The 21539-nt window shown below is 48.7% G+C and overlaps 1 protein-coding gene across 15 annotated transcripts in view; it reads right to left on the bottom strand.

Annotated features, from left to right (window-relative positions):
* The window catches only part of RGS6 (regulator of G protein signaling 6), a 603251-nt gene that overhangs the window by 28947 nt on the left and 552765 nt on the right, over positions 1-21539 (bottom strand). For 14 of the 15 annotated variants that reach the window (XM_019451344.2, XM_019451340.2, XM_019451341.2 and 11 more), the window contains 2 exons: positions 9124-9213; positions 5280-5333 (listed from right to left, as the gene is read on the bottom strand). In XM_019451344.2, the coding sequence (XP_019306889.1) occupies positions 5280-5333; positions 9124-9213 (144 nt within the window). The remainder of the gene's footprint in view (positions 1-5279; positions 5334-9123; positions 9214-21539) is intronic. The other variant, XM_019451353.2, reaches the window with a different exon arrangement.

Below are 21539 nucleotides of genomic sequence, written 5' to 3'. Positions count from 1 at the left end.
CTCACATCCTTGCCCAGGGCTTTTAAGTCCAGATCCAACTCCATGCTCTCCATGGTTTCTGTCCCGGTCTCCAAGGCTCGCAGCCACTTTCCAAGCAGGAAGGTGACTCTTTGCTCATTCTGAGAGATGATGAGCACAATTCAGGAATCCTAGCCTAGGAAGAAGCACAGACCTATGGGCACTCCCAGCTGGAGCAGGCTGTAGAGATTATTTAGTCCAAGCTACTGTACGTAGGAGGAAACCAGGGCTCAGAGAGGGCTGACCACTTCCCTGAGGCTGCACAGCTAGCATGCTGAAGCTAGGAGCAGGGGCCGCTGCATGGAGGCTGCTGACGAGTTCCACCCGGTCCCGGAAGTCCTCACTGCTCAAGAGGGGCAGGTTTTTACGCTTTCCTTCCCAAATGCCACTATGCAAGTCCCCCTCCACGTCTAGGCGGGCTGCGGTTTCACTACAGCTGGGCCTCGGGGCACTGGCGTGGGAGAGGCGAGCGCAACAGTCTGACCCAGTGGTCCCAAAGGGGCCCAAGGACTGTTTGCAATCCAAACCAACCCCATGTAATGATTTTTAACCGGTAGTCCTTTGCTGGAGGCCCAAAAGGGTTTTTTTTTGTTGTTTTGTTTTGTTTTTTTTTTTACTAAGGTCGAAGCCCTTCGAGGGGCTCTGCTGAATCTAGGTACTTGAGAACTCATTCCACCAGAGTGGGAGGCTGTTTCCCATGATACAGTGCGGAGGCATTGGGTGGGGGGAACAGCCTCCTGGGGAGGGAGCTGACCCCCGCTCTGTTCCTGGAGCACCCTGGTTGTCTGCCGGCTGCCTCGCCTGCCAGGAGCCTCAGCCTTCCACTTCCTGATCGGGCCCGGAGCTGGGTGGGGGTTCTTCCTGCAGAGCTGCCTGTGAAGGAGCGGAGGTGGGCTGCTGACTTTTCCCCTCTCATTAGCTTTTCTTTTGGCCAGGGAGGGAGGAAAGGCAGAGGGAGGGAGGGGAGGGGGAGGGCGGGTGACAGCTGGCTCCCAGGGCTTCCGGGTCTCTGACTTTCCTGCTGCATTCCTTGGCAGGCAGGCGGGAGGGAAACGCCTGTTTGGAGATGCCAGTCTCCCTCAGCTGCGGGGCCTGTGGCTTCAACTCCAAGGAGCACCTTGACAAAGCTCCACGGCCGTGTTGTCTCAGGCGGGTGGACCCCTGGTCCTCAACTCCTCTCTCCTCTGTGGCCTCCAGTGCTTGCTCGGGCACCTGCAACCCCATTTCCCAGCTTTGGAGCCTGAGGCTACAGCCGAGGGAGCTGCGGCTTAGGTGAAAGCCTCAAGGGAGGCTGATGCCAGTGTCACTCGGGCTGCCATTTCCCCTGCCTCGAGTGCATCACCCCCCTGTGGCCTCTTCCATGGGATGGTACGAAAGAAGAGGACCTTCTCTAGCTTCCCCTCCCCAGGCTGGAGTGCTCGCCAGGTGGCTTCGGCCACCACCCAGAGAGGGACAATCAGATTGCTGCTGCTGAGCCTTTGGCCGAAGGCGTTTGCATCTTCACACCCTCCTCCTATGCATCCCGGGGCCTGTGTGTCAGAGTCAGCCTAGCGGTAGGGCCTGAGGGGATGAGCGAGCCTAAGAGAGAGCAAGGGGACAGCGGGACTTTCGGCTCTGGCCACCCTCCCACCCTCCATGTCGTCTGTCAACAGCAAAACCAGGAGGACGGCGGAGAATGGCAGGAGGCCGGGCACTGGCATCTCTCTCCACAGAGAAGCCCCTGCTCTACCAGTCGGCAACACCGGGGCTCCCGCCAAGGACTGTGAGGAGGAGAGGGAAGGTGATGGAGAGACGGCCCACGATGATGCCAGATCCTTCCTGCTGCATATTTTACAGCCGTTGTGAAAGGGAGCTTCTCAGTAAGTAGGACTAGGGGAGACAGGCTCTGAATCCGTGTGTGGGCCGCCCCCTTGTGAGGCGGCCATGTGTTATAGTTCTCCAGCTGGGGCTCCTCGGATCAGACCCACCATGTACAGCGGTGTGGGTCATTCACTACACAAGGGCAGCTGAAGGTCGAGTAGGGGCTGAACTCCAGCCTGCGCTGTGCTTGTCCAGCTGGGCATCTGTGGGGCTTGGGCCCATCAGAGGAGTCCTGTTTTCTGTTTTGAATGAAGGTATAACATGGGCTAGTTGCACCATGCCATAGACTTTCAGCTATGTTTGGTCTTGAACCTGGGTCTTTCCTGTCCGTCAAATAAGCAGAGCTTCGTGAAGGCTCTGCGGCTCCAGTGAACCCAACTACGTGATGCTCGGCACAGCATATCCCCAGACATTGGCTTTGTATATTCAAGTTCTGGGTGACTCCGAGTGAATTTCCATTGGAAGGAGAAGCTCCCACAGCACTGCCTCTATTGGGGATTGCAAGGTATCTGCACCCAAACTAGTATGGCCCCAGCAGCTTCCATGAACCACTTTAAACTACTCCCCAGGATCTCCTGGAAAAGGGGCCGTGTCTGGCCTTTAACAGATAATCCCTCCACGTCATAATACATCTTAAGACTTGGAAGGAACAATCTGCTTTCTCCAAAGCTTCTTTTACCAAGAAAAGAAAGGAAATTGACCATGGGAGACTATCTGACTGAACTATCCAACCACCTGGATTAACGTTGCTTGCCACCAATTAGTCCTAAATGGCAGGTGGCCTCATATTCTTGGTCCATGAACTGCCTACCTTTACTCCTTCATGTTTCATATTAATCCCATGACACAGAGGGCCTTTTTATACATATTTCCCAGCACCGTGGGAATTCTATTGAACTATCTTTCAACGAGTTTTATAGTTTGCAGTATACAGCAGATGACATATTCATATAGACCTTCTTTTAGAGAAATCTAGCATTTTATGTATATTATATCCAGAAAAATGGCTATCAGATTGCAAGGCATATTGGTTGGTTGGTTAATTCCATTTGATTGGAACACTGGGCTGTTCAGACCAAGTTCTTGGGTTCCAGCCTCACGTACTCTGAGGGTTGCCACTATTCTACAGTCATAGGCCATTTCCTCCAACACAGCCATATCTTGTGGGTGTGTGGTGTTGTCGCAGGAGTACAGGGAACACGGATGCATCCATGCAAATCCATTTCCGCCACTGGAACCAAGAGATTGGAATGCACCACCCATTAGAGTCTTCATGAAAGGGAATCTAGAAACTTTTTGTTTGAAGTTTGGCCCTTCTATTATATAGATGCGAAAAATCTCAGGAGCTTGGAAGATTTTTTTTCTCCTTCAGCCAGCCTTGAAAACATCCCTGCACACTTGAGACGCTGGGAAGATGTCTGGTGCTTTCTCATTCCACATGCTTTGTTAACAGACTTTGGAGGACCACTGACCCAACACTACTTCTGGGTTGAAGAGGCATCATTAAAAGCTCTTCACAGAGTTTCACTGAGATCATTCAGGCCTTTCCTGATACCCACGTCTCATAAAAAGCAGTCTGGAGATGTTTGAACATCTTGTCTGGGTACCAGCCTTCCTCTCTCCCACCCTCGGCCTACAAGGTCAACCTGAAGGGCTTCCAGGGGGCTCTGAGAGTTCTGTTGCCTTGCGTTTGCATCTAGTGGTCCAGCTTGCCTCACGGTATACTCTGGGTTCTTCAACAAAGTTCTTAAACATCGTCTACACACAGCATGCAGTCCTCAAAACCAATAGGGAGGGACAGGTTCCCACCACTCTCCGCAGGGCCTCAGGGGTGGAGAAGCTCCAGAAGGCTTTGTCTCTGGCAGCCTGTGGCAGCTTGTTAGTGTGTGAAGCCACATAGCCGTGGCAAAGCAGCCGCAAAGACACACAGGGGACCAGTAGGCCTTGCATTCTGCAAGTTCTGATTTCTCATGAGGAAAGCCCATAGAGAAGACCAAAGAAGGGATGAGCACCCATATTTTAATTGCCACCTACTACACTTATTGTGATGATCACATCTAGCAAATTCAAAATAATGTTTAAATTCCGTTAAAATGCATCTGGCTGTGACAGGTAGTTGATGAGGTTGCTTTCAGCCCAGAATTCTTACAATTTATGTTAAAAAGATGAAATAAAGATACTAATCACACGATAGTTAGGTTTACAAGGACTCTCCTCCTCAACAGAGAAAGGGGAGTGGGGGAAAGGGCAAATCAGCATCAGTGGGTTTCTGTCCTTTGGGAAGGGAAGTGTGGCCAGTTCCATGCATGGCCTTCCTGTTCCCTGGCTGCCATTTTGGTTCCCACTGGCTTGATGTTAACAATGCAGGCTGGGCCCCATGAACTCAGCAGCTCATTCTGATGAGCGAGTGAATGCGTGAGAACGAGTCCTTCCTGTACAGTAAGCTCTACACTCGAATCTTGGAGAGAATGGCATGAAAAGGAGAGATGGGTCTGTGCTGTTCTACAGACCACAGTACAGAACCTCCACTATGCACCATGGGGAAGACCTACTCGTTCAGCACTGTCGCCTGTTACCATGGGGTTTCCTATATGCCACTCTTGCACTCTATAACCCTCGAATCTCGATGTGCATGGGAAGTAGGCCACTTCCCTACAAGAAGAGTGAACCTGTAGCCCACCTGTACTCCCTCTATCAGAATCAGGACAAGGCCTTGCTCCTGGGAGGACTTGTTTTTTCCTCCACCCCTCGGTGGCTACTGCCCTCCTCTCCCTGTTACGCTACGCGGATGAGGCTGACAGGGGCTGTAAGGGATGTCGGAACTCATGCAGAGGCCACTAATACACACGCCAGCTAGACTGCATCGCCAGAACCCATGCAGCACGGCCACCTTCTGCACACGCAAAAGCCGCCACACAGCAACATTAGCTCGCGACCTGCACCTGCGTGATTGTCAGAGTTCATTCACAGAGGGAAATTTGGAATTTTTTTTTTTTTTCAGGTGAGCTATGGCTCTGAGCCAATTTAGTTCATGGTACAGTTCGATGGCCTTCTCCCTGGGCTGCTGCAGAAGATGCACAGGCCGAGCAGCCCCAAGGGCAGCACGGTCCCTCCTCCCCAAAGCCCTGAGCGGAATATCAAATGCAAGGCCCGAGGCAGGGCGGTTGTGTGTGCACCTTCTGCAGAGGGAGCCGCTTGGTCTCTTGCAAACCCATCCCTAGAAGAGAAGCTGCAGACGCTCGCAAAAGAAAAGGGGTGTATTGAGTGGGGAAAGCGCTGGACTCCCTCCCGCCTCGAAGGAAACGACGACGACGACGACAACAACAATAACAACCGAAGAAACAAAATAAAAAAAAAAAACCCAGAAGAAACGTTGAGGGAAGAAAACCAGCTGAACTTACCACACTGCGAGTGAACTTTTCTAAGGAGGTTCTACGACCTTGCTCACTTTCTGGCTTTAGGGGAAAAAAAAAAAAGGTAGGGAGAAAAATACAGAAAAAAAAAATCTTCAGCTTACACGTGGTTTCCAAATAGCAGCAGCGGCAGCTAATGAGCAAAAACAACAGCAAAACAGGGCGAAAAAATGGGAAAAGAGAAGCGGCCAGCGCTGTAGGTGAGTCAGTGGGAGAGACAGAAAACAAGCCTGCCGGAAATGGTGCTGCCTCTTGGAGCAGTTAGGAGAGAGGGGTGTTTGCTTCTCTAGGGGCCATCTGTCACGCTGCAGGGCTCGGAGTGGGAGCGCCTGTGCCTTTGCACGGGGCCACGGTCAGCAGTTTGGAGCGGCCTGCTCCACTGGCTGTGCTCATGGGCAGGAGCCCCTGGTGTGTGTCCTTTAACCTGCAGGCAGACATCTAGGGCCCCAAGTGGGGACCCAGAACAGACTAGCTCTGAGGGCCGGGTGGTCTGTCGGGGATGCTGATGAGACATCAGGAAGTGGCCATGGGCAAGGTGAGGTCGTCAATTGCATCTACAGTCTGGGTTGGGATTCTGGGATTTTCCCACCCAGATGCAGCCAGAGAGTTTGCTAACTTTGGTGACTGCCTAGTGGCCCCCTGTTGACTTTCATTCTGTGTTCTTAGAGCAACGAGTGTCTACGCATGCCCTTTTATTCGGCAAAGGGCCTTGGGCCTCAGAAGGAGTATTTTGGACAGAAAATGCTCTCTCGGTACGCAGGCAGGTGACCCCTTCTAAGTTTTACACAGGGCAGGCTACAGGAGGCTCAAGGACCGCTGTGGAGAACTCTTAGCTAAGGAGCCCGTGACATGGACCAGAAGAGACAAAGCCCGTGAATGCTCCCCCAAGCCTAGTCACTCACTACCACAGAAGGAGAGGAGGCTTTGGTGGGCACCTGACCCTCTCCCTAAGTTTCTAGCTTTTCTGAGAGGTTTTGGGAGAGAATTACATCCCGAATCTTTGCTAGTTTATCCCAGAGCCCTGTTCCAGGGTCCTGAGCCTGAGGCTGGGAAATCTGGAGAGTACAATCACTCACATGGACACACACACACACACACACACACAGCAAATAATGGAAACTGGAGAGCTGCACAAGCAGCTGGGTGTCTGTGGGTCTCCAGTGTGCCGAAAGCAGAGGGGCAGGCAAAGGGCAGCTGCCTGTCTGTGTGGACAAGGTCAGAGGGCTTCTTTGGCAGTCATGCCCCCGTCCCCTCAGCTGGCTGCCGGAAGACAGGATGTTGCAGAAGGAAAACACAACACACACACACACACACACACACACACACACACGACACCCCACGGTAGAGCCAGGCTGGTCTTTCTCCTTACACAAGGAGCCGAAGGGTACCGTACCAAGTCTCGGCTCTGGGGACAGCAGGACTCAGCTTCAATCGGTGGGCGGCCCGAGGTGGCACACACTTGGCTTGGGTCAGGCTGCTCCTGAGCCCTGCAGCTAGCACGGTGTGCCTACCACTCCTGACCTCTGGCTACTGGGCTGGTGTTTACAGAGGGTAGCCGTCAGCCTGACTCACTTGGGTTCCTGCCTTGCACGAGCCCTCCGAGCTACCCTGGAAAATCATCATGGGTGCTTAATTGTCCCGGAGGAGCCCTCAAAACCCAGCTCACCTGCCCCTTGAGAACCTGGTTTGCCAGAGTGACTAACCTTATCTTTGACATCATTAGGACAGAGGGTGAACTAGGGATGAAGGCTCAGGAGGCTGTGGCTCCAGACTCCATCACGAGATGGAAAAGCAGAAAAAGCGAGGCCCGTCCACGTCCCCTCTCGTAGCTGGAGCTTGTGACTCTCACGTACCTTCATGATCTGGACATTTATGTCACATGGAAAGCCCATCTCTGAAATCAAGGCACTCTAGGCCTACCTGAAAATGCTGAGTTACAAATCCAGTCCACACCTGGAGACTCTCAGGGAGAAATGGGAAAAAAAAGTAGGTTTTGTCACTGTTTTTGGCAACAACTGACCCCTGGATATTGAAAGGGTGTTGGCATCGGTAAGAGCTTTTCTGCCGAAGACCGTCCTATAATCTGGGGGCTGGGAGGGTAATTCTAGTGAGTTTCATGCGTAATGTTTCACAGGAAAGCCGTGGGTTCCTCCCTCACGTGACCTCCTACGGGATCGGGAAGACTTGCAGGCACAGGAGTATCAGCTCCACTCCCTGAGCCCGGGGTGTGCTCTCCCCTTGAGTTCAAAGCCACAAGGAGACTGAGTGGCTCCTGGCTTCTCCTGGGTATGTAGATGGGCTTGGAGGGGCCAGACTGCTAGAGCCTCAGAATTTCTCCAGACTGTGATCAGTTCAGGGTCTGGAGCCACGAGAAAGGGGAACGTTTGCTTCGACCATCTCCCATGAGATCTGGGTTGGAGATACCAGAAGTGTCCATAACCTTTCTTGAAAAAAATGGGCATCTGATGTTCCCCTCCATCAGAGCCCCCTCTATCTACATCCTCCTGTAAGGGAGCTGGCAAGAGGCCAGGCTTTCCATTTTCCATCACAGTAGTGACATTTGATGGACAGGGTGCAGGCAACCAATAAAGCTGGGTTTCTGACAACCTGGGCTTTCCAGAAGTCCTTTTTCCCTTCTCAGACTATCAGGGATTTTCTCAGGGCTATCTAACAGCAGGATAGCAGGATATAAATGCTCTTCTAGACTCTGGAGTTAAATGGTACTGACCAGATACGCAGACAGGATCCTGGCACATGAGGTCGACAGTACACAGAAAGAAGGGCCGCGTGGCTGGGGGGACGCGGCTTGACAGACAGTGTGGTGGTGGACAACCACATGCTTAGGGACTGGGGCTGGCTGGCTGGGAGGGGAGAAGAGGGGTGCACATAGCTAGCGTGGCACGAAAGTGTGGATGTGAGTGCAAGGAGAGCCACACTTAACCACACGTGGGTCTCAGAGCACAGGTGGCAAAGTGTAGAGGGTTCGCAGGGATACTGGAATCCTGGGCCATCATCTCTCCTGCCTCCCCTTTCCCAGACCCCATGCCCCTCCCTGCTCTCCCTTCCCTCCTTCCCCAAATCCAGCTGAGTTCCTCCTGCTTCAGTTGCCCCTCGCCACTGACGTGCCCAGGGTCCCCGGGCACCCCCCCGCCCCCAACTCCAGACGTCAAGGTCTGCAGGGAACATGACTTGATTCCAAGGGGAGGAGGAATAAGAAGCTGGGGTGCACCTACTTTATGGCTAAAAGAAAAGGCAAACGCTGTGGGGTCGGGGAGGGAGGGGAAAGGGGTATCAGGGAGGGAATGATCCCAGGAATGACTTCCGGGACCAGACTGGGAACTGGAGGAGGGGCTCGGCACGTGTAAGATTTTCTACCCAGATGTTCTGCCCCGATCCTTGCCTCATCTTCATCCCTGAGTTGGTCAGGGAGATAAAATCTGTAGTGAGGGGGTTGGATTTTGTAGTGAGGGTCTCTTTCTGGTTTCCTGAGGGACTCGTTGGGGTCACTGCTAGCCCTGAATCCTTGTGCCAAGCCACTGTGGACTCAGTATTTGGTTATGCTCCCTGCTGTGGGCAGAACACTTGCAGACCAAGGTAATGGGAACATGGAGACAGGAAGCCACACTGGGGACCTTGGTGGCGGCTGGGGGTGGGGGTGCTGGGGTGGTGACAGTTCTGTCTTCCCTTAGAGAGGGAGCAGATAGAGAAGGGAAAGAAGGAAAGAGAAAATAAATAAAACCCAAGGGATGATAATCTCATTTCACGCCAGCAGCAAGCAGCAGGCAAGGGTCAACAGTGCTAAGAAAGGCGGGCCTGCCCTTCCCAATGATACCTTCTTCTTGGCCAGCAGCAAGTCCTGGTAGGCATTTGACCGGAGGAAGCGGGCATAGCTGTCACTCTTCATCAACTTGTAGATGTGTTCCTGGGAGGGGGAAGAAGTGGGAAGACGCAAGAAAGAACTATCAGCCACAACCCAACTGGCTAAGGGGAATCACAACCCAACTGGCCACTGGTTTAGGAAAGAAACACACAGGCATGCTTCCGTGTATCTAGAAACACTTGCAATGTTTGTTTTGTTTTGCCCCACCCAGAAACACCAAACAAAATGTATTTTCTCTCTTAGCATGAAACATCCTCAAGGGTCACGTCCCAAAGTCTTTGTAATTGGGCCTTGGTGCCATGTTGAGATGCAATATTGCTTAATGATTAAAACCACAGGCACAGCAATGAGAAGGACCGAGTACTGATACACCCAGCCACTTGGATGAATCTCAAGGGAATTATGATGAGCGAAATCTCAAGGGAATCCCCAGAAGGTTACATACTGTACAATTCCATTTATATAACGTTCTTGAAATGACAAATTATAGAAACAGACAACAGATGAGTGGTTGCCAGGGGTTAAGGACGGGAGGGGGATGGGATGGGAGGTTAGTGTTGTATGGAAACCGTTTTGACAATAAATTATAAAAAAAATTAAAATAAAATTAAAAAAACATAAAAAAAGACAAAATGAAAGATTCTTGCAGTGATGAAATGCCTCTCTGTCCTACACACGTGATGGAGCTGTACAGAACTAAACACACACACACACACACACACACACACGCAGATGCACATGAGTACAAGTAAAATTGGGAAATCTGATACTCAGTGGATGTAGCAATGTCAATATCATGGTTATGAAATCATACTATAGTTTTGCAGATGTTACCATTACAGGAAGCTGGATAAATGGTACATCTCTGTATTATGTCTTATGACTGCATGTGAATCTAGCAGTATCTCAAAATAAAAAGCTTAATTAAAAGGGCCCCTGGGTGGCTCAGTCGGTTAAGCGTCTGACTTCGGCTCACGTCATGATCTCACAGTTCGTGGGTTGGAGCCCCACGACGGGTTCTGTGCTGACAGCTCAGGGCCTGGAGCCTGCTTCGGATTCTGTGTCTCCCTCCCTCTCTGTCCCTCTCCCACTCACACTCTATCTATCTCTCAAAAATAAATAAACATTAAGAAAATGAAGAAAAGGCTTAATTAAAAAAAAACATAGGCAATGATGCAATTAGGTCAGTTGTACATGTTAGGGTCACCATCCCATCCTGAAAGGGTGCCCTTGGCAACCATTTACGGAGCACGTGAGCAAGTGCAGCGGGCCTAGGGCTTCTATCCAGGAGGGGCAGATGCTGTGGCGTAGTATTCTCTCTTCTCCTGGGCTCCTCGAGGCATTTGCATTCTGGTCTTGGTGATGAATTTCACCCTTGACTTCCAGCTAATCCCTATAGTTTGTGGGCCCTTCCTAACAGATCTGTCCTCAACAAGGGCAGGAAAAGCCTGGTTCCTTAAAAGAGGGAGTTTGTTGATTGAAAAAACGTTACTTATCAGTTGTGATGGAAAGTGCCTCAGCAGGAGAGCCTGGCTGTCGCAAGAGAGGACCTATTAAGAGGGACAGCGGGCTTTAACTAGGGATGGTGGGATTGCCGGCAGAGGCTGGCTTGGCAGAGGACGCATCTTCCCTTATGTTCACTCACTGTTCATCCCGTGAAGCTGGACAAGGACCCCAGCACTTGAGGGAATGAAAAGCTGGTCAGTGAGGAGACAGTGCTCAGTTGAGAGGCTGGATTGGTCATTAGGGACCTCTTCCTTGGGTACTTGCCCTCCAGGGGAGGGTAGAGGAAGAGAGGTCTCCCCTTAGCTGGAGTGGGGGGAGCACATTGTAGAGATACCTGGCTAGGCTTCTATTGCACCCCAGAGGAACCTTTGACAACGGCAAGGGTTTGCTGGGAGCCTCTCCCTTCCCACTTCAAAAGAAAGTGAAAGTAGAAAGCAACAAACTCCTTGGCCGCATATGGATCCTTTTCCATCTCATCTTCAGTTCAGGCACCTGCTTCATTCCTCCTGGAATGCCCCCACGTTTACAACAGCAGGGTGCAACCCAGCTGATGGGATGGCCCACTGCAAGAAGCCAAGCAAAACTCAACATTGGCTTGGATTTGAACCGACTTTGATAACCCAGACGTGTTGCGTTTAACACACTTAGTGAGAACATGCTTCACTGCCTGCAAATTTCAGACAAAAATCCAGCCCGCTCTAGTTTAAATTCCTTGAGGGTGGGAACAATATGTGTTTATCTCTTATTATATGGGTTCCGTGTTAGTGGAATCTACATTGTTTCCAGGGTCACTGAAGTGCTTGTCTGAGTTTAACACCCAGCAAGTTTGCAGGCTCCATATGTATTGTGGTTTATGGTCACGTCAGTTTGTGCCCTCTGCATGGAAGGGGAGCGGGGCTCACACTCAGTTCAAAGGAATCCCATGTGTGAACATCTTGGGTCATCTCTAATGGCCTCAGAGCTGAGGCCAAAGCACTGCTTTGGTCTTTGTTTTCATATGTAGTCTCTTTAAATTGTTCTAACGTTTAAATCTTAGGTACAAATGTGAATCCAGAGTAAAAATGACTCACTGTCTCCTTCTTGTCTCAGGCATCGCTTCTGTCCGGCTGACAGAGCCAGGTGGCTCCTGAGTCATCAGGAGAGACCTGTCACTCATGCCTGGGCCCTCTCCAAACCCCTCTCCAAGGTAACAGGTCCCTGCTTCTTATTCTGACTTCTCAGAGGAATATAAATCCCAGGTATATCTCACAAAACAGTCCCTACCCCCACCCCCTCTTCACTGCCCCAAGAGAGGTAAGGAAATCCCTCCTAGCCTGGCCCTTCTGGCTTTGGCAACACAGTTCTCCCCCGATCCAGCTAATTCTGCCAACCTCACTGTGGGATGGAAAAGCCTGGTCCGTTAAAAGAAGGAAACTGTCAATTAAAAAAGAGCAGGATAAAGCGGATTCCCCAACATTTAGTCACAGAAATATTCAGCAAGTGTTTAACGAGAACCTACTAGGTGTAGGCACTCTGTCAGGCACTGAGGTTACAGCCTGCACAAGACAGATGAGGCCCCTGCTGTCGTGAAGCTTCGATTCTATTAGGTAAGATTGATGCGCGAAGGGGATAGACTACTCCCCCCAAAGCAGTCTCAGGTCCAGCCACTAGTGAATTTTGCTTGGCTTCTTGCGGTGGGGCCCACTCCCATAAGTCACCTTTGTAGATCTGGGGGTGTATTTGAGCTACAAGCTACGAAGAAGAAGCATAAGCACAGGGTGCTGTGAATGTTGCGTATGGGATGGGTGGCCTACCCTGCCAGAGAGAGGGAAGCATCATCTAAACAACCACAGAGCCTCATCAAGGTAGGAAGATGTGAGTGGACAGAGAGAAAAGTATCTCCCAGTTCCGAGGGGATGGAGGGTTGGTGAATCTGGTCTTTCCGCTGCATAGATGGTCAACCAGAGCAAGAAGGGGCAAGCAGGATGGAGTGGCTGACCGGGATGGTCTACTCTCCAGGGGCTCCATGTGGGTCAGAGGAGAAGTGTGGACACTGCTGTCATCTTCTCCATGTCACATGCCAACTTCAGAGCCAGAGCCAAGCTGGGGATGGTATGGGGAGAGGTAGAGAGTGAGGACATGACCTGTTGGGGGTGGGTTCAATAAGGCGGTCTTAATCTGTCAACGCCATCGCTAGCCCTTGGCCATCAGTAGGACAGTCTCAAATTACCCTGTGAGGGAACAACCACGAAAGTAACAACAGCAGATGCAAGGCACAGGTCTGAGAGAGACAATCTGATGATGTGTGCAGATCTCCCGTGTCCCCGGCAGGGCCCATGGAGGCTTCAGGCCTGGGCCTCTATTTCCCACAGTCCAGAGATCCATGACTCTCCCCCACACTCCTCTGCTCCCCCAAGCCAAGAAATGGTGCCTTTGATGTGCCCAGTTTATGGAACTCTGTTCCTTCCTCCTTGCCAGCTTTGTTGAAGAAGCACAAAGACAGTAAACAGGGGGTGGGTGAAAGGAGAGCTGAGGTTTTTCTGGGAATGAGAATTAAGATAGGACTCAGGGTCTTTGGCCAGTTCCCAAATGCAATGAGTTTATCACTGCCAGGGACAGCAAGTGTACAAAGCTCTTGGCAGTGACCTCTCCTGATTTATGGGAGGTTCTGGTTTGTTTCCCCTGCTTTGCAGACAACCAGTCTTAAGGGAAACGTATATCCAGAATCTGCAAAGAGCAAGGGAGCTACTGGCAGAACCAGGGAGCCCCCACTGACAGAATTCCTCAGGGGCTAGAGAAAAATAAGTTTGATCTTCCCATTTCTTCTTTGCCTTTTCTTGTCTTATCTTCCCTTCCCATCCTCCCTCCTTCCCATCTTTTCTCTCTCCTTTCTTCCCTTCCCTCCTTTGTCATTTCTTTCCTCTTTTCCTTAGTTTTCCTCCTCCTCCCCCTCCTCCTCCTTCTTCCTTCCCCTTCCTTTCCTCAAAAAGAGATAGCTGAGTGGACCATGAACAAGCAGAACAACCAGGGTCCACATCTGCCTTCCCGCACAAGGGAAGGGTATCACCTACTCCAGGGAGGGTGAGGGTGGTTCTCCATAGGCTGAGCCACTGATGCTCTAGGGCCCTAAATCATACTGGACATCTTACCCACAGTTCTCTGTGGGGTTTGGGCATCACACCCCCAGAGCGGTTGACGGTTATAGTACCGGGATGTCACCTTGATGGGACACTCCACCCTCATTTCCCTTTCTGGGCCCAGCCCCAGGACGGAGAGCTCTGCTCATCTGGGATGCTAAGGCAGAAGCAAGACAACTGGGATCAGTAGGGTGCAAGACACGTGGGAGCTGGGAGGAGCGAGCGGTGCAAGCTGTCTCAAAACCACACCGGCTTCAAAGAATGTTTTGCTATGATAGTCCTCATTTGGAAATCTCCTTTAACTTTAGGCAAAGCACAGTGACCCTCACAAGCACTGGGGAAGGTAATCAGACAAAAGCCGGGAGCCTTGGGTTCCAGGCCTGCTAGAACAGCTGAATTACTTGAGAGCACCCTCATGTCCTCGTTGCTGTGGGGTCCTAAACCAGCTACGGCCTCATTTCCCAGCCTTCGAACATCCTCCTGGAGTGGGAAACCACTCAGCTGGAGCATTGCACAGATGCCAAGAGCCCTTCTTGTGATTTTCAAGTGCCCTATTTTTCTTTTTGCAGATACATGTGCCTCATCTCTGCCCTTCACACCCAGGCTTCCCGGAACAACATCTAGACTTTGGGAACTGCTGGGTCCGTTGCAATCTGTTAGAGGAAATGAGCCCGCGAGGCAGAATGTGATGTTGTTCAGTGGTGGAAGCCAAAGACTAAGATTCAGGTCCTGACTCTGCCCCTCTCCGGCCCTGCCGATCACATGATTAAATGCCCAAATAGCAGTGAGAGCACTACAAAAACTGTGCACATGTAAAGTAATAATAATAATTGGCTTTCGTGTTGTGACTGCCCTTGCTAGGGATGACACAGGGGTGAGACCAAAGAATGCAAGATTCCTGGGGTGGGAGGAAAGGTGAGGCAGAGCCCAGTTACATTATTTTATTTAGTTGCTATTGTTTGCTTTGAATCAGTGCTGAGACTGAAATAGCCCTACGTTATAGATAAGGATACCGAAACTCTAAAAGGTTAAGTGACTGGCCCAAGTACAGAGCTAGGATTTGAACCCAGAACTGTGTGACTCCCCAAGCTCATGCTCTTCCCTGGCATCATGTTGCTTTTCATCATCCTTCAGCTGGGGTTTCCAGGGCGTCAGTGCTGCGTGGGGGACAAAAGAAGCCCTCAGTGTGTGGCCAGCAGAAACGTTAGGGGTCTCCTCTTGAGTCCTGAGCTGAGCCATCCTAGTAGTAGGTGAACCACCCTTTGGGAACCATTTACTACCTCCATCATCAGTGATGGTAACAGCTGGGTCACCCAGATCAACTGGCTCGGGCTTCTTACCTCACAGGCTGTGTACCACTTGCCTTCTACACCAGAAGGAAGGGCCTGTTCTGACAAAGCTCTGGGGGCTGACTGAGCCCTTGGGCAGCCATAAGCAGCAAATGTGTAGCAAAGCAAGTCATTGAGCAGATCCCTTTCGAGAGACTCTTGAATATCCTAAACCAAAAGCCTTCAGATCCCAGGCATGGTTAGAGGAGGCCTAGGGAAAATTAGCACTTGTTTAAACACTGGTCCTGCAGGAGGACAGAAGATAGGGTTGCACAGTGGTAAAGTCTTGATGTGGGTCCTAAATCAGTATCTGCTAAACAGTTATAGGAGAGACAATAGAAAGAATGACATGGCAATATGGATACCCACTTGCGTGAAAGGTGGTAGCTTGTCCTCACGGAGGCAGCTTTGGCTGACCATCCTAGAGTCATATGGATCTTAAATGAGAAGCCCTCATTTGGGTTTCTTTGTCCTTCTGAGCAGAACAAGAGGATGCTTGTTTCTATGCAATGCAGCAGTCAAATCATAAGAGAATGTAAGAGTACATTCTCATTGGTCTTTACCCTGCAAATCATCTGTATTAGCATGTTCAATTTGACCAAAAGGTGCAGTAATTTGATGCGGTTCAATTCCTATTCTTTACATAAGAGTAGCTTTGAAGCCATCTTTGTGTATTGCCTTTCATGTACCCAAATACCACGGGTATCAACTTAGACAAGTGTTTTCCTTTTCCTCTTCAAAGTCACGGGGTTTGGTGCAAGAAATCTATGAAGGATCGACAACGAAATTTTGGCATTTAGTTCTCTGGTGTCTTCTCTCCAGGAACTACTAGTCTGTGTGGTAATAAGCAGGACCAGATCACAAACAACGGATTTGTTCTTTTGGAAGATGTATCCCTCCCTCTGCTGTTCATCTTCCTAAAATAAAACCACCCACAGAATAAAATGAGTAACTCCTGGAGCCAGCAGTGCTGTGGCATTCTTTATTAAAATAGGTCTGGCATGGGAAGTCTACCAGGAAATGCCCTCCAATTGAGGATTAATATCAGGAAACTTGGTGCAGTCTTGTGATACAGGCACACAAAGCCACCCACCTCCACCACTAGAGCAAAGATGAACAGCCTTCACCAGGCTACAAAGGCTCCTATTTCTGAGTAATCTGGGACAAACGTAAATGTGTATTCCACTGGGCTCTGGATTTTTTTTTTTAATATATGAAATTTATTGTCAAATTGGTTTCCATACAACACCCAGTGCTCATCCCAAAAGATGCCCTCTTCAATGCCCATCACCTCCCCTCCCCTCCCTCCCACCCTCCATCAACCCTCATTTTGTTCTCAGTTTTTAAGAGTTGGGCTCTGGCTTTTAACAAAAGGAAATGTTAGAAGCCTTGCATTCCTTAATCAAGTTCCTTTTAAACATCTTCGTTGAGATAATAATAGAAACTTTTGACTAGAGGCTTCTTGTCTGCTTAAGGGAGGTATAGACTTGCTGGTATATTTCTCATCTCTTTCATTACTGGTCCTCATTTTGGTCTTGAGGTTGCTCTTTGATCATTCCATGCATGGATGATGGCCAGGTAGAGTTTCAGTAAGTTAGACTGAGGCTTACTTAGGGGAAGGGGCCCTCCTATGGATCTGTACATTCCCAGAGCCTAGAACACCTGACTCTTATTGGATATTCCAAGTTTTGCTGAATTGGCATATTGTAGAAATTTAATTTAACCGGTATTTATTGATCACCTACTATATGTGTCCCCTGAGGTTGTTTGGCAAGATTTTTCAAAGTGGAAAGCCACGGGACAAATTGTCCTTCCTTTGTCTTCACAGGTGCAGCTGAGAGTATTCTAATTTTGGACTGAGTTGTCAAGGAAATTTTTAAAAAACTGAACTGCATGCAGAGTATCACTTTAGTGCCATGGGGACTTATGAAAGGTAAAGAAGACCAAATTCCCACTCCCGTCAAAGAACTTGCAAATCCAGAGGTGCTGGAAGACCCAGAGGGGCCTCAGTGGGGCACTTCAGCAGCTGCTGTAGGTCAGGAAAGCAGCAGGGCTTGGACAGCTCTGAAGCCAACACAGAAACCTGCAGGAACTGGAGCCAAAGGATGGTTGGGTCTGCCCAGTTCAACAACTGTCAGTCCATTTGATGGACAGATTTCCAATCCAATCCAATCCAACCCAATCCAACCCAACCCAACCCAATCCAACCCAAACCAACCCAACCCAACCCAATCCAACCCAACCCAACCCAATCCAATCCAATCCTATCCAATCCAACCCAATCCAATCCAATCCAACCCGATCCAATCCAACCCAATCCAACCCAACCCAACCTAATCCAACCCAAACCAATCCAATCCAATCCAATTCAATCCAATCCAATCCAATCCAATCCCAATGAAATGTTTTCTTAGGCCTGTTTTGTTTTGCTTGTAAAGAATGGTGTGCTTATAGACAAGCTCTGCCTAATGGCAAAAAGTCATCGGGGCCTCCTGCTTCCTTTGCAGTTTCCCTCACAGGTCAAGGCCTCCCAACTGGAATGGGAGAATGTTCAAGAAGTGGATGGATGGGGAGGCGGACACATGATTGAAGAGACCCAGTGACACAGTCCTGGGAATGTCCGAGACTTTTTAAATTGAAGCCAGGCAGCCACTGTGCCAGCCAACTGATGTCCAACTCCCTCCTGCAGCCTGTGGGGAGGCTCTGGAAAGAGGTGAACTCACAGAGAGGAAGTCTTAGGTTCTCAATACTTCTTGCGGTTTCATTTTCTCCTCCCAAAACCACCAGCAAAGCTTTAGACTACATGCCCCAAGATTCAGACCTCTCTTGCTCCAGCTCTCCCTGCCCACCATCCTCTGATACCCTTTTTCTCTCAAAGCCTTCAAAGCTTTCCTACTACCTTCAGGGTGAGAATTTTTGAATTCTTCATGATGACACTTGAGCCCCCAGCATTTGGCTCCCACGTACTTTTTCTGCATTTTTCTCCTAAGAATTCCTTAGAAAAGTGGACATCTTGGGAGAAGTTTTCTTGATCCAAGAAAGCTTGGAATGATAAGACCTTGGGAATACTAGAGCCATTAATTTTTGTGAGTTCATGCACATAAATACATAGCACTTTTTACTTAAAAATTTTTCAGGGCCATTAGCTCATCTGGTTTCCCCCAAATCCTTAGAGGGCTATGCAGAAGACATCATCCCCATTTTATAGGTAAGAAAACTAAGGCACGCCAGGTCAAGATCCTTGCCTGAGACCACATAGCAAGCGAGTGACAGTGCAGGTCCTCTGATGCCCATGGTTGAGGACAGAGAAGTCAATCCTTAGTGTAAAGAACTGAGTCCTTTAAAAAAAAATCATGGCCCATTTTCTTTTTTTTCTCCCCTTACAAAGCTAAATCTCTGAAATTGGAACAACACAGCAAACAGCTGAGGGCTATGGTCACAGCCCACAGACCTTTATGGAAGATTTGGTCTTGGCCCAAATTTTCAAAAAAGCCAAATGGATCAGCAAAACACAAGTTGCAAATGCGGGACCCATGCTGACGGGGTGTCTTGTGAAATATTTCCACAGGAAGCAAACACAGGCAATTAACTTTGCTATAACAATGCATGTGGTCAGATAAAAAACAAAATCCTCAGGGAGAGCCTGTGCCCACCCCCAGTCCCCATTTCAAAGGAATCCATGAATCTGGCTGAGACGTTATTCTGACTACTGACCCCTGATAGTAGGGCACATGCTCACATTTCATTGGCGTTCTGACCCCTGTAGGGGACTTATGAGAACCCTTGTGACCAGCTGAGGAAGCCACTCAGAGATCCTGATCCCAACTAGGGAGGATTTCAAAGGGCGTGGGTGTCATCATTCCCACTTTGCAGTTGGACAAAATGAGGAAAGCAAGCTTAAAAGACTTAAACATCTAGACACTTACAATCTTAGACAAAGCATGTGGCAGAAGCAGGATCAGAGCCTGCTTCCCGGCTGGGCCCTTCTTTAGAGACCAGAGTTTCCTGAGCTCTCAGCATGATACCCGAGCCCTGAGCACTAACAATCCAGGGGCCGTGGATCTGAGCTGCAGACACTTGGCCAACAAGTTGGGAGATATGAGTGCAAGTCCTGGGAGGTCATGGGCTGCTAAGGATTTGAACCTCTTTTCCTTACCTAGAAACTACTGCATCACCCCTGTGTAGCTGGTGAAGGCAGCAGTGTTGACCAGGAAGGGTATGCAGTGTGAGCATTTTGGGACTGGCTGACTTTTCCTCCGTCTGCTCTCTGACCTCCAGCCCCCACTGGGAAATATTTGCAGGTTGGTTTGGTGTGCTACAGATCCCATCTGACCTCTCTCCCATAGAAACAGAAGATTAACCATCCCCACCCTTCTATTTTCTACCTTTCTGGGTTTCTTGAAGTGTTTCAATGATTTTCATGATATACTGTGTAGCACAGGGGTCTCAGACTCCAGCGTGTGGCTCACATCTGGCCTGCTATTTCTTTATGTGCTGTGAGCTAAGAATGGTCTTTACATTTTTAAATGGTCGAAAAAAATAAAAAGAATAATATTTCATGAAAAACTATATGAAATTGAACTTTCAGTGTCCATAAATAAGGTTTGTTTGGAACATAGCCAAACCACTCCTTTATGCTGTTTACATTATAATGTTGTGACAGTATAGCTGTTTTTGTGTCGCAGAGTTGAGTAGTAGTGACACAGACCATATGACCCACAAAGCCTAAAATTTATCCTGTCTGGCCCTTTACAGAAGTTTAGTTTTTTTGGTTTTTGTTTTAACCAACCCCTGGCTTAGCGTAAAAGGCTACAGAATCACCCTATTTGCATAATCACCTAATACACATAAATTGAGGAGGAAGATACACTAAAATGGGGCTAACATTACATGCAATTATTTGAAAGTTTTTCACCAAACATGTTAAACCTAAAAGTATCAAATACATTAATAGCATTAGGAAAATAAAATTGTAAGTATTTATCCAATCTTACCGTGGGCCAGATCATTTTACTTGTTGATGTGCTTCATTTTACCTGGTCCCCTTCCCACCCCCATGCGTAGGGACCACTATACCTCTGTTCTACAGATGAGGAAAGGAAGACTCAGGGAGTTTAAGTATTGCCCAAGGTCACACTGCTAGTTAGAAGCACATTGTATGTTTATGGTGGAAATGCACTTAAGAAACAAACAGGTTGAAACAAGTTTGTTTAGGAAGAGTGTTTTATTTGAATTCCCAGGAGACCAATCCTAACAGTTAATGAGGAACTTAGAGAGGCTTTGAGTAGCCTGGTATCTAGTCTGCCTCAACTGGGGTATAATGTTGGTGGAAGTACCTGAAAAATGACAGAACACTGTACTAACGAAGGTTGTGTATTCAGAAACTGGTCAAGGCACAACCTGCTGACTTCCTAATATTTCCCATCAAATCTTTCTTAAGTTAGAAACAACATAAATGTCAAAAAGAGAGGACTGGTTGGCTAGACTATGGTGCTTCCACCCAAGGAATACTACGCAGCAATTAAAGAACCAGCGATCATGTTATTGCTGGTAGTTTTGGCACTGGGCTCTGAGACTGCTCTGTGGTAATGGAGGATACAGTGAATGAGTAATGATGTGAAGTACGAATGCTACCATCTGTGGCACCCTTGAGAGCCAGGATTCTCAGCATAGAGAAAGGAGGCACAAACATAAAAAGAAGAGGTTAAATAAAATCCCCTGTAATTTTCAATTTGGATAGAAAGAATCAGTATGAACTTACGATGTGTCTTTATCACAAACAACAACCACCAATTTCCTAGCTCTGTCCACTGAAAAGGCCTAGAAATGATGACCAACACAGGAACAACGAGCACCTCCAATTGCCCAGATTATGGTCTCTAAAAACCATTTCCCAATAAGAGAAACTAGGGGTCCTTGGAGAAATGGCTGATTCCAGGCCTGGGGAAAGGCCTGGAACATCTTAGCCTCCTTCCTGTTTGGATGACATCAAAGACTACGAGGACTGTGTTAAAAGGAGGTACTGGCTAGAGGTGGCCCAATGCAAGCGTCAATAAAAATAATAAGCAAAATGGACTAAAACACATCAAATATGTTTAAACCTATGAGTTTACAGATACTGAAACCAAAACAAAAACCCTAACTGGTCACCATTAGAAGATGATAGAAACCACACATTATTTTGAAAACTAAAGAAAAAAGAGAAAGAATCACTTATCCTATCTTTCCTATATAAATTGTATTATTAGATAATCTAATAGTAGATGTATTTGATTATTTGTATTTCAGCTGATAAATCCAGAAAATGATAGGATTAGAAAATCACCATTTTGTAGCCCCTAATTAACTCATGGGTCTAAGCAAAAAATATCAATAGCTGCTAAAATCACAAAAAGAGAGAAAACTAGAACCTATGTGT

The sequence above is a fragment of the Panthera pardus genome, unplaced genomic scaffold (genome assembly GCF_024362965.1).
Source record: "Panthera pardus isolate Hobbes unplaced genomic scaffold, ASM2436296v1 HiC_scaffold_24, whole genome shotgun sequence".
NCBI classification, from domain to species: domain Eukaryota; kingdom Metazoa; phylum Chordata; class Mammalia; order Carnivora; family Felidae; genus Panthera; species Panthera pardus.
This window is presented reverse-complemented; position numbering and strand designations above follow the sequence as displayed.